At 56.8% G+C, this 12448-nt stretch overlaps 1 protein-coding gene across 3 annotated transcripts; it reads right to left on the bottom strand.

Annotated features, from left to right (window-relative positions):
* Positions 1–1115: 1115 nt before the first annotated feature.
* Positions 1116–7852, bottom strand: LOC119713491 (tumor necrosis factor receptor superfamily member 10B). Of its 3 annotated transcripts, none has more exons than XM_072027114.1 (10): positions 7559–7852; positions 4293–4413; positions 4008–4136; positions 3470–3584; positions 3293–3384; positions 3114–3209; positions 2976–3016; positions 2642–2782; positions 2196–2274; positions 1116–2080 (listed from the first exon to the last, which is right to left on the bottom strand). In XM_072027114.1, the coding sequence occupies exons 1-10, from the start codon at positions 7667–7669 to the stop codon at positions 1788–1790; spliced, it is 1218 nt and encodes a 405-aa protein (XP_071883215.1). In that variant the 5' UTR covers positions 7670–7852; the 3' UTR covers positions 1116–1787. The 3 variants fall into 3 exon arrangements, with proteins under 3 accessions (XP_071883215.1, XP_038022872.2, XP_038022871.2); XM_038166944.2 differs by having other exon boundaries at positions 2196–2277; positions 2979–3016; positions 7559–7851; XM_038166943.2 differs by having other exon boundaries at positions 2196–2277; positions 7559–7850.
* Between the last annotated feature and the right edge of the window lie 4596 nt (positions 7853–12448).

Raw genomic sequence — 12448 nt, forward strand, 5'->3', positions numbered from 1 at the left:
CCGTCCAGCACCAATCCTTCACCTGGGGTCCTGCAGGAGGTGCCCAGCCTGGAGCTGCCTTGCTGGGACCCCCGGAGCAAAGCGCCCCGCTGCCGTCCCCTTCCCCATCCCGGCAGCTCCTGCTTTCAGCCGCTTGCCTCGAGAAGCCACCTGCACATGGATAAAGCCTCCGGGGGGACGGTGGAGGCAGGCGGGCAGCTCGGGGTTGATTTTTGGGGTGAGCAGAGCCCCTTCCTCACCCAGCACCGCATGGATGTGCGCCACAGCTACGGCAGCGCGCCGCCCCTGCCTGCGCCGGGGACCCAAATTTCAGCCTCCTGCTCCTGCTGGCGGCCAGGGTGGAAATTCAGAGCCTGGGTTTGCTGCTGAGGACTTCCAGTGGCACCAGCATCCCTGCTGGGGACACGGGGACCGTGCCCAATGTGGCAGAGCCCCAAGATGTCCTGGCCCCACGCACGGCATCTCTGCTCCTTTGGTGCCCGCTGAAACCCCAAACGGAGCAGCAGCAACAAGAAACGAGGAAACAGGAGGATTTTTTTAAAAAAAACATTTTATTCCTACTTCATAAAATAAACCTGTACAAATCTGGATGCGATGAGCTGGCTGGGCCAGAGCTCTGTACAAAAACACCCAATCATGCATAGTTAAAAAAAAAAAAATCAATACTATTTTTATATTAGCTTTTAAGTTAATATATGAACACGTTTACAATTACTAATAATTGTAATAAATACATAAATACAACTGTTCTGCTTGTGTTTTTGAGGGGAGATTTCTTTTGTTTTTCAAAAAGTTGTCAAATTTTGGGGAGGGGGGAGGATGGAATAAGGGGGGTGCAGAGGAGCTGGAGCTGCCCCTGCGCCCGGGCAGATCCCCAGGGGCTGGGCTGCTGCACGTTTAAGCCAGCTCAAACCCTGCAGGTTTCCAGCCACGTTGTCCCTGAGCTGTGTTTGTCCCTGGGGAGGGATCCAGCCAGCTGGAGGAGGGGTGGAGGATGCTCGGTGTGGTCACCTCTCGAGGTGGATGGGGCCAGCAAGCGCCCAGAGCCAGGGGAAGGGGATCCAAGCCCCCCAACCACGGTCACGGAGCACAGAGGAGGGTTTCTCAGGATGATAATTTGCTGTTTTCCCTCCTGCTCCTTCCATCAACCTTTTTTTTTTTTTTATATTGGTGACCACAGAGCCAGCCCTCCCCTCGAGTCCAGTCTGGGGTTTACTAACAACAAGCAGAACTGCTACAGCCTAAAAAATGTAAAAAAAAAAAAAAAAAAAAGCTTTTAAGAAATAACCCAAGAACCCAACTGCTGCCAGCCCACCGAGCAGTGTTAGGCAGGCTGGCCACCTCTGAGATGTTCTGCCAGCAGAAGTCATTACAGATGCCAGGAATCCCACCAAAATGAGGAAAAAAAAGCCCAGGAAAGGACAATCCAGTTAAAATCCAGGGGATGCCTGCACTGTGCAAAGATGCTGCTTGGCACCGAGCCTCGTGAGGTCCAGAGAAAAGCAGTGCTTCCCCGTGAGACAATCCTGAAGGCAGCTGGCAGTAGTTTTTGGCTCATTTGTGTTGAGTGAGTGTGAAACGAAGGCACCAGCTTGGGTTTCATGAGGAAGGCACCAAGGTCTGACAGAGGAGGCCACGAAGAGGATCCCGAGAGGATTCCCAAGAGGATCGGCTCCTGCAGGCTCAGCTGTACAAGGGGGCTTCAGGAGCTGTGAGCCCCGATAAAAAAGTAATAATAATAAAAAAAAGGAACTGTTCTTCGAGGCATTCGTGTCCCAAAGTGCTGCTCAGCTCACTTGGTACTGGAAGGAGCCCTGCTGCACCAGCTTGCAGGAGATGTCCTCTGCTATGCCCCCCAGGTCGATGCGGTGCAGGGCCTCCAGCAGCGTGTTGACGGAGGCGCTCATCCCCTGCCTGTTCTGCCAGGTGTTGAGCATCTGGAAGAAGGGCTCCTGCGAGTATTTGTCGTTCATCTCCGCCAAAGCCAGGTCGTTTTCCAGCAGGTCGAGGGCTCGGCCGTACCTCTTCCAGTCCTTGAAGGGCACGTCGCGGGCGAAGACGTGGAAAGAGCGGCGCAGAACTGGAACCAGACAGGGAAAAAGCTCAGGGGACGTGGAAGGGCACGGATATGGGGGCGGCAGGGATCATCCCACAGAGCCCACAGGCTCAGCACACCCCTGGGCCCCAGCACTTACGGATAACGGGGTCTTCTCCTGGCACTGGAACCAGAATCTTTTGGGGTTTCACAGCGGGATCCGAGGTCCTTGCTGCCACCTCCTGAAAAGAGAAATCCTACAGCACCCAGCAAGCGTCCCCAGGTCCTGTTAACAGGGGGTTTGGGGACCCTCTCCCTTTTTTGGGGGGGTTTGGGGCAGGAGATGGCCACCCACCCTCAGGACACCCATCACTTCACAGCATTGCCCAAAGCAGGGGAGAGCAAGCTCACGGGTCCAGGGCAGGAAAAGAAAAAGTTTGCTCAGAGTTGGGTGTTAAAACAGGAGATTTTGGGGGCCCGGAATGAGGATAAGACGGACACCTCGGATGGAAACCTTCCTGCCCTGGAAGCCTTGGAGCTGATGAGCGTGGTGGAGGTAAAGGAAAGGCTCAGAGCTCGGCCAAGCAGGGGGGCACGGTGCCCTACCTCCAGCCCTGGGGCGTCGGGAGCCCCCACGGCAGGGAGCAGCCCCCGCTCCTGGTCCTGGGAGAGGTGCTCGTTGCGGATGTTGTCCGCGTCCCCAGCCCTCCCCGCAAGCATCCGGGTCAGCTGCAGCACCAGGTAGTGCTGGGGGGGAGAGAAACACAAAGCTGCCAAGCTGGAGACTCCCAGCCGGGGTGGTGATACCAGCCCCCGGGGGGGGGGGGAGCCGCGGGAGACCCCCGCTTTGCTCGGCCACAGCCCCCTGCACGCTCCCCCAGCCTTCGCGGGGGGGCTGCAAGCGAAGCAGGGACCGAGCAGAGCCCCCAGCACGACTCACCACCACTTGGCCTGACTTTCTGCCCAGGTCTCTGCTGTCCCCTGGAAGGAAAAACAGAGCCGTCAGCCCCAAAGCACGTCCCCCTTCCCACCCAGAGCCCCCATTTGGGGGCAGCACCCCGGGTGTCCCCCCCCTCACCTGCAGCGGGGTGCCTGCAGCAGCGCTTCCACAGCAAGACCAGCAGCAGACCCACAACCAGTGCCACGATGACGAGGATGATGATGATGGTGATCGCTGGGGACACAGGGCACGTTGTGGCAGCAGCTCCCACATCTCCAGCCCTCCCCCCCCCATCCCTCCAGCCACCCCAAACTTACTGGAGGAGCCGGAGATGGAGCCCGTGGGGGGGCCGCACTGGAGGTCGCTGTGTGGTGTGCACGGAGCTATCTTCACTTGCCCACTGGGGCACCTGGAAAAGGGGAGAGGGAGCAGGCTCAGGGGCTGGGGCTCCCCGCAGCACCCCGAGACCCCCTCCCCAAGGCCCCCCAGCTCACCGGGTGCGGCACTTCTGGCACATCTCGCAGGGGTGGTCCGGGGAGCAGAAGGTGCCGTTCCTGCAGGCGCACTGCGTGTTCCTGGTGGCACTGCAGGGACTCAGCTCCACCTGGTCTGTGGGTGAGAATCCAACGGGCTCTACCCTGCTGCTGGGGCTCTCTGCCCCGTTCCCTAACCCAGCAAAGCACGCACAGACCCGGGGAAGACCAGGGTGGAAGACCAGACACTGCTTTACCCATCCCCACCCCACACCGCGCCGTGCCCAAAAGCAGCGCTTTAAAAGCCCCGCCAGCAGCCTACGGGTGCTGCCACGAGCCCAGATCCTCATGGTCCTCGCATCCCAGCCTTGCACCGAGGGGATGCTGCCCCAAACGGAGCCACAGGGCTGGCACGAGCCTCCACACCAGCTCGGGATGCAGCCTGCTCCTGCAGCACCCGCAGCGCGATGCCGCGGCTGCGCTCTACACGCGGAGAGCTCGGTGCTCTGCCAAAGCCACGCTCTGGACCTGCATCGCCCTCCTGCACACCAGCTCCTACCTTCCCTGCACGTCCAGCAGCGCAGGCACTTGTCGAAGCGATTGGGGTATTCGATGTACCCGTCTTCATCACACGGCAAGCACGTGCTGGAGCCGTTTTGCTCCTTACAGTGCTCCGCCACGTAGGTGCCTGCAAAAAAGGGGTGGATGGGGGGAGAGGAGGAGGAAGAAAGGGTTTATCAGTGGTTGTACAGCACGGGGAGGGGATGTCCTTGCAGCAAGAGCTGGTTCTGCTGCCAGAGTCGTGTGCTGGGATGTTGTTTTGGGATGTTTGAGGCTGTCTCACCTGCGGGGCACATCCTGCAATACAAATCGCTGTCCTGGACCTGGTAGAAGTCTTCCCCTTTCCTGGTTAGGTCCCTGTCCCACCTAACCTCCACTGAGGCAGCCACTGACAAAACAGCCTCCTGTTAAAGGAAAAAAAATAATAAAAAAAGGTTAAAACCCACCCCAAGGCCATGGTGCAAAGCAGGAGCAGGGCGCTGGGACGGCCCGGAGCTGCTGGACCCGGCGGCTGAGCCCCTTGGTGCAGGTACTTCGAGTGGGTATTTGCTTAGGATCACATCACGCCTCCTTTCCTTCCCCAATTTCTCAGCACGTGAGCCAACGGGACGAGAGAAAACAGCAGGGTGCCACACGGGGGGGAGGAAGAAGAAGAAGAGGGAGAGCAGAGGCGGGGAGGAAGGCACCCGTGCGCCCGGGTTGCTCGGTTCCACCGTTACCGCACCATGGGGTGGGTTGGGAAGCTGGCAGCCCTATCACTGCCTGCTCACCACCACTTTTCCACTGGCTCAGCTCCTTCTGTGCCTGCAGAGCCCCGTGGGATGATGCTCAGGGGGGCAGCGCCCACCCCAGCAGGGCTTTGAGGTCCCCAGAGGGGTCGGTGCCCCTCGGCACCATGCACCCTGGTGGCACAGGGGCGCGCACGGTGGCCCCAGAGGCCCCTTGCCCTTCCCCTGCTATCCTCAGAGCTGGAAACCTGCCTGTTAAGCACATATTTCTTCCAGGAGCCAGAAGCAGCCTTGAAAGGCTAAAACAATACGGCGATGAGTCACTGCTGCCGCCGAAAGAGCCGGTCCCCCCCCCCCTTTCTCCCCTCCTCTTCCTCCTCGCATTCCTCGCTCGGGCGCAAGGAAGGGCGTGAGCATTGTGTGAGGACCCAGAGCCTGGCTGCGCTCGGCGTGGGGTGACACAGCTCAGCTAGGCTGAGAGGACAGGTCCCCACGTCACCTCCACGCCTGGCCCCACAGGAACCAAGCCCTGGTGCCCCAAAAGGTGCTGCTCCGAAGGCTGAGCGCCGCCCGCTTTCGGGGAACCGGCCCTTGAGCTTTCCAGCTTGCCGCCTCACCGGGCTGCTCGAGGAGGGTTTAAAAAAAAAATATCAGAGGGGATAAAAGAAAAAGGGCTGGGATCCCACAGCGGGCACGCCGTGATCCCACTGGTAAAATGGGAAATTGGATAAACGCAAAATGCACTCAGGGATAAATGAAATGTCCCTATGGGGAGCAGGAGCACAGGCTCCAGCACGCTTCGTGTGCAGGTCCCCATCTCCCGCTGCTGCCTGCTCGAGCTGGGAAGGTTTGGAAGTTTATAAAGTATTTTTCTATCCCGAAAAAGTTGGCTTCTACCTTCCAGCCACGAGCGAGTCACCCTCTGCAATCCGCAGGGCTTCACCCAGCCCAGCCTTGGAAGGTTTTAGGGACGGGGACTGCACAGCCCGGCCCGCTGCCTGTCCTCGTGGGGGAAAAAAAACCTTCTTTCCCCACTCAAACTCTGCCAGGCTGCACCGTAACGCCGTCTGCCGTTGGGAAAGGCCCCTTAGCTGCAGGATTTCATCACTTTTCATGAACCAGAGCTTGCCCGCAGGCACGATAAGGCTATCAGCCCCCAGCACCTTCCCCTAGCGCTGCCCTGCTGCAGGGCCCTGGGTAGGTCTCTAAACTATCAGCCCCACAAAGCCCCTGGGGCCAGAGGTAACGGTGTTCAGGGGTTGTTCTCACCCCCAGTAAACATCCAAGGAAAGCAAAGTTGCCCCAGGGAAGAGGAATTGCCAGGCAGGAATCCTAATACCCACTAAAAGGGGAGGTCGGGAGCAAAGCGCTGGGAAGCCCCAGGTCCTTGACCCTTCCTTGGGTTCTGTTTTTCCCCCAAAAGTGATCCCAAGGAAGGAAAACGAACCATCACGGCACAAAACAGACCCCAAGATGAACTCCCGACCCTCAGCAGACCTCCAAAGAGCATTACAGCTGTGCCAGCCCTCAGGAAGGGAAAGGGAGGCCCTAAAGACCCCGTGGTCGGGGGTTTTTCCCTCCGGGCTTTACGCAAGAGGAGTTTGAGCTCCTGGAAATCCTGAGCGCTCCTCCTCGTGCAGCGTGGCCCAGGTCCAGGCATGATGCAAGAGGCATTGGTGAACAGAGGAAGGAACCACAGCCACCGGATCGGGTGATTATCACGTGAGGCTCCCATCCCCATCGGTCCCCCCTCCTCTTTTTGTTTTTTTTTAACTTAGTTTTAGGTAAAAGAATAAAAAAACGCTGTTAAAACCTGGCCCTGAGGTGCCGGGTTCGGTAAGGCTCGACTTTCCCAGGCAAGTGTGAGCGCTGGGAGACGCAGAGGAAGTTCACCTGCCCCACCTCGTTCCCATAAATGATTTACAAAAGGGATCGGAGCTCCTGGATGCCGTCACGGCTGCACCGACGGCACGCCAACAGCCACCACGTGAGGCAAGCCCTTAGGAATTTCAGAGCTCGAAGCAACACCCTGGTTCACCCAGAAATATGACTGGGCCTTTCTGCCCTAAAGGAGGGCTCAGACCCGCTTTGTGTTGGCCCCAAGCGTCCCCGGGACCCCGATGCTACCCAAACGTCCCCGGTGATCGCCAGATCCCGAGGCCGATGGCACACAGGGCTTGGGAGTGACGCTCGTGGAAATCCCCTCCAGCGCCGGCAGCGCTCGCCATAGGGATCCCTGCCCCCATAGGATGAGCCTCCAGCCCCAAGTCGCCCCCCAGCCCGCAGCCCCCCAGCCCAGGCACGTCCCATCCCAGCTCCGTGCCCCGTAACCTCAGCCCCACGCGCCCCCGTTCCCCGCAAACCCCAAAAGCAGCAGTGGTCGGGTAACCCCCCTGTAACTCCATCTCCCCCCATAGCCCCCAGACCGGGTAACCCCCCCTAAACCCATCTCCCCCCATAGCCTCTGCCCCAGCTGAACCCCTACCCCTAACCCCCCGACACCCCCGGGAACCCCCGATCCTAAAGGAACTCTTTCCCCATCACCCCCACCCCCAGGTGAGCCCCCAGCCCCTCCACCCGACACCCCCCATTCACACAACCCCCCCCCCATACAAACCAGCCCCCAGCAGCCCCCAAAACCACCCCAATCGCCTCCCATCTCCCCCCTCCCCCTATTTTCCCCTATACCCAAGCGCTATAGGATCGTGCCCCTCGACGGCACGGCAAGCCCGGGCATGCCACGGAGACAGATCCGAGGGTCTCAGGACCACCCCAAAAATCCCCTTAAATCCCCTCGATCCCCCCCCGAGACCCCACACACCGCCAGCAGCAGGGGGAGGCAGCCCCGGTGGCACGGGGGGCGCAGCGCCGGGCGCATCCTGCGCGGAGCGGAGCGGTTTGGGAACGATCGGCGGGCGGCTTCGCCAACCATCCCTCCAAAAAAAAACCAAACCACATATATAAAAAAAAAATCCTCGAAGACGACTCCCGGGGCCCCAAAAGGACCACCCTAAAAAAAGAAAAAATAATAATAAAATAATGAAATCAGAGCATGTGTCCCGCAGAGGGACCCGAGCGCTTCTGGCGCGCCGCGGCTCGGCGCGGCTGCTTTGCTGCCCCCGCCCTCGGGGCCGGCCCCTTTTTTTTTTTTTTGCTATCCACCCCCTTCCCTCGGCTCCTATCGCTTGCTCACCGGGGAGCTCAGCACCTCTGCCCTCGGGAGGAAGGTGTAGAGGTCTCCCCTCAGCCTCCTCCTCCTCCTCTCCGGGATGAAGAAAGGCAGGGACCCCAGGCGCCCCCCACTCGTGTCCCCCTCCTCCAGCCCCTTCTCCATCCTTTGGGCACCGGTAGTTTTATATCTCTGTTATACCACTGCGCCCAGCTGGGAGGGTTTTATATCTGTTATATCACAGTGCCCAGCTGGGAGGAATGGTAAAAGCAGAATATTGGCGAGGAGGAGGATGGGGTGGGGATGGGAAGCTGGCGAGGAGCACCGCGAACACGCTCAAGTGACCTTGCAGCTGGGACTGCATCGAGCCAGGGGAGTTGTAAAAAAAAAAAAAAAGAGAGAGAAAAATAAAATGTAAAAAGAGATATAAAGCACGCCTGCTGCTGCTTGTGCTGCCTGCTCGACAAGCAGCACATCTGTGTGTAGATAACCGAGGTGTTTGGTGGGCTTGGGGTGCGTTTGAGCCCCCTGCTTTGGCACGGAGATGAAAGAAGCATGGAGAGGATCAGAGCACGGAAAAAAAACTGCGCCTGCGTGAGCTCTGGGTGAGAAGTGAAAGCAGCAGCACAGAGAGCTCCCAGCGTGGGGTAGCAGCTCCTGCAGCCCCACTCGGTGCCACTTTGGGGACACCCCGGCTGGCGAGGTGTCAAACTTTTTAAATTTTTAAATTTTCTCTTTAATTTTACCAAAGTGAGACTGACCGGCCTGGACTTGCCAGGATCTTCCTTCCTGCCCTTCTTGCAAACTGGGAGCACTTTTGCCAGCTTCCAGTCAGCTGGGACCTCTCTGGATTCCCAGGATCATTGAAAAATAATGGAGAGAGGTCCCACAATGACATTAGACATCCCTCTGAGTACCCTGGGATGAATCCCATCAGGCCCCATGGACTTGTATGGATCTAGGTGGAGTAGCAGATGTGCACAAGTTTGGGATTAACTGTGAGTTTATCGTTCCTGAAGTCATGGTCCTCCAATTTAGGGCATTTGGGGTCCCAGAGCCCATCTCTGGTGTTGAAGACAAAGGGAAAAAACACATTAAATGTCTCCGCTTTGTCTATATTTGTTAGATGAACATCCTCATCAAATATTGGACTGATATTTGCTCTGGTCCTCCTTTTCCTGTTAACTGGGCTGGGCTGGGCTCAGACCCCGGGCACGGCACTGTTTGGCCCCAGGCAAGGCAGGATTTGGCCCTGGGCATGGCATGGAGGTGATGGGATGAGTGGTGCTCCTTCGGTTTGCATTTCCCCCGTCACACAGTGCCAGCCTCAAGTGAGCAAAGGCACAGGTTTTATCTCCCAGGGGGAAAAAAAAAAAGTCTGCATGAACTTTCAGTGCGCCTGCTCCCATCCTGCGGCCCCCTCCATTTAAGCGTGGAAATCCCAGCTCGTCACCGCGGGGAGGGAACAAACAAATATAGGGAAAACCTTTGGACTTTCTGCCTTTACACAATTGGTTCTTCTGCAGCTGTGTGGATGGGGCGAGAGAAAAATTGCCCCAACAAAACCAGGTTGAGATGGCAACATCGTGACTTGTTAATTTTTTGCCAGCCTTGAACTCCGGGCTAACCCATACCGTGAGCGTGCATTGAGGGCTCAGGGCTCGGGGCAGGCTCTCTCCTTAGGAATTGACTCACCCAGGCTGTGGATGAGTAACTCTTGAGTGGCTGATCCTTTTTTTAAGCATTGCCCAAGGCACAACAAGTGCAGGTGAGAGCTTGGAAGAAGACGGCAGGGTGTGAATAAGGCTGCTCGGTGGGGAAGCAGCTCTGGGAATTGGGAAAACTGGGTGAGAGCGGGGCATCAGATGGGACCTGGAGGAAGGCAGCGATGCTCAGCAGGTCCCGATGGATCAGTGGGGCTGGAGGTGACCCGCTCAGGTTGTGGGTATTTGGGAAGCATCCCCCTTTGGCAGTCACCCTCACGGCACAGCAAGCAGCTGCGCTACGCAATGGAAATCTGCTTTGCTCCAGCAGAAGTCGGGACCTGTCCGTGCCGAAAGTAATTAAGCTGAAGTGTCATTTAAAGGAGATGAATTCCTGGTTGTTTCCTGGGTGGGTACTTGTATTACAAGCCCCAAAAGTATGCAGGGCCTTTTGTTTAACCAAATCCATGTGTTCTTTGCCCTGGATACCACTGACATCAGCTCAAGTCGCCTTAGCAGACAGATGATTTTTTTCTGTTAGGTCGGAATAAATGCGGGTTCACAATCTTGCAATATTTTGCATGTTCAGAGGGATGGGAAAGGACCAAAAATCCATCCTGATGATGTTTATGGGTCTGCCTCGTGGAGGCTCAGAGCACAATCAGGTGCTGCTGCCGCTTCCCCTCTTGCTCCATCCCTTTCCCCTTGCTCCCAGACCCGTCCTGCAGCGGGGGCAGCCCCCAGCACCGAGACCCCGACACCTCCCTCTCCACCACTTGTCAGGCAGCCACGGCTCTCGTCCGTCCGTCTCAGCCTCCCTCTCTATAAAATAAAGTTTGCACAGCTCTGAACAAAGGCGGCTTTATGCTTGGCGTGTGGATTTGTATGTTCCTGGAGGCAGGATGCCGCGGCACACACGTCACCCGCCCGCCCAGCAAGAATTTCCACTGCAGTGCACAGAGCGGGCACACGGACTTTTTCTATTTAAGGCCGATTTGCAGAGCAGGGGCCAAAAGGGGTGTGCATTTATCACCCAGGACCAGGCCTCCTGGTGTGCACCCGCTCCTTATCGCCGCCAGCCTGACCAGCTCCCTCCGAACCCCCCCAAAAACTGGGGAGGCCACACCGCAACTGGTGAACGTTAAATGCATCGAGGTGGGGGCACCCCGCAGGGTTTTGGGTTACCAAATTTCCCCCCCACACACACACATACACTTCCTCCGCTCTGTTGCAAGGGGAAAACATAACGAGTGCAAGAATTTGGGGAGGGATCTCGGCTCACCGCCAGGGAGCGGGAAGGCGCGAGGCCGAAGCAGGAATTCATTGCCCGCAGAGGATGCCGTGTAATAAACAGCCCTCTGGGGAAGCCTGGTCTTATCGGCCACGGTTAGTGGTTAACCTCACTTTCTTTTATTATATATATATTTTATATATTCATCAGCATTAAGTTTTACATTTCAAACCCCGGACAAACCACCGAGACCCCCAGTGCCTCATATCCCCTCTGTGGCAGCAGCTTCCACTCCCTTTGCCTGCTTTATCTTTTGGGTTTTGGAGATGCTCCATGAGCAGGGCGATTTCATCATCCTCTCTCCTCTCATCTTTCCCAGCCTTTGAGCACGCAGCTGTGGGGCAGGGGAAAGAGTTAAACACTTTGCCTTCCCGGCCAAGCTTTGGCTGAAACCAAAGGGAGATTTTATGCAGCAGTTGTGGTCTGAACTCAGATCTACCCCTTCCCTGCCCTCCCCATCTCTCCTCCCTTTCCTTTTCTCAGAACGGGACTTAAAAGGAGCTTTGGGATGAGGGAAAGCCCCAGCGGGGTGGGGGCCAGGGACAGAGTGGTTGCAGTGCTGTGGGCTCAAAGCCCGAGGAGCAACAGCTCAGGCTCCTCATCCCAACTGAGGCATCTGCCTGCTTCAAAAATGTCACAGAGCTCGGTAGTTTGGGGTTTGAAGTGATCCATCCTGCAAAAAATCCAGCTTTCAGCTCAGCCCCAGTGAGTCCCATCCCAGGGTAAACCTCCATGGGGAGGAGGCAGGGTGGCACAAACCCCAGACCGTGCCTGTGCCCCACAGAAACCTGTGGCCACCCGCTTCAGGGGGCCAGGCTCAGCCCTCAGGGTCACCCCATAAGCCCGAGACCCCACGAAGGGACCAAGCAGCAGTGGTTACATCTCTTTGCACCATTAAAAAGCAAATTTTTAACTGATGACGCCTTGAATCTCTTTCCCAAATATCTCACAGTACCCAGACACATTCTCCAGTAAACATAAAAATATTCTCCAGTAAATACATATATTATATATATAATTTCTAGTTCATTTTTTTTTTTTTTTCACAGCTGAATTTGCAGGTCAGGAGGGATTTTCTGGCAGGATCCTGCAGGATTAGGACCATCACTTGGCTCTTTTTACAGCCAAACACGTGATGATGCCCCAGTCTAACAGTCGCTGGCACCACTCAAGGCCGATTTTCCCAGGTGTTTAAGCACAGCCCCGTGCGGTTCCTGTGAAGAGGACTCGTGCTCACATCCCGTGGTATAGCTTCCTGGACGTGGCTGGTGGCCAAAATGAGCCAAATTGGCCTTTGCAGGGAACAGCCAGGCTGGGTTTTGGCAGAAAGGTTTGCAGCGATTGTGGGTTCTTGGGTATGAATGGCTTCGCGCTTACAAGGCAACGCTATTTTGTGGCCAGCACTGAAAGGATTAATGTGGAATTTCAGCTTGACACAGAAAGCTTGAAAGAAGATAAAAATAGGCTCTTGCCTCTGCTGAGTCATCTCCTGGTTTAAAACATGGATCGGGCTTTGTTTAAAGGCTGCTCTGGGACCTGCTGCTGCCC

This window comes from Anas platyrhynchos, chromosome 23, assembly GCF_047663525.1.
Source record: "Anas platyrhynchos isolate ZD024472 breed Pekin duck chromosome 23, IASCAAS_PekinDuck_T2T, whole genome shotgun sequence".
Taxonomy (NCBI): Eukaryota; Metazoa; Chordata; class Aves; order Anseriformes; family Anatidae; genus Anas; species Anas platyrhynchos.

Excerpts from the sequence above, each read along its gene's own strand:
- LOC119713491 (XM_038166943.2), bottom strand. The coding sequence starts at position 7,669 with ATGGTTGGCGAAGCCGCCCGCCGATCGTTCCCAAACCGCTCCGCTCCG. Across the intron at positions 4,137-4,292 it reads TTGCAGGATGTGCCCCGCAG|GCACCTACGTGGCGGAGCAC; the intron begins GTGAGACAGCCT and ends CCTTTTTTGCAG. Across the intron at positions 3,385-3,469 it reads TGCCAGAAGTGCCGCACCCG|GTGCCCCAGTGGGCAAGTGA; the intron begins GTGAGCTGGGGG and ends CCCCTTTTCCAG.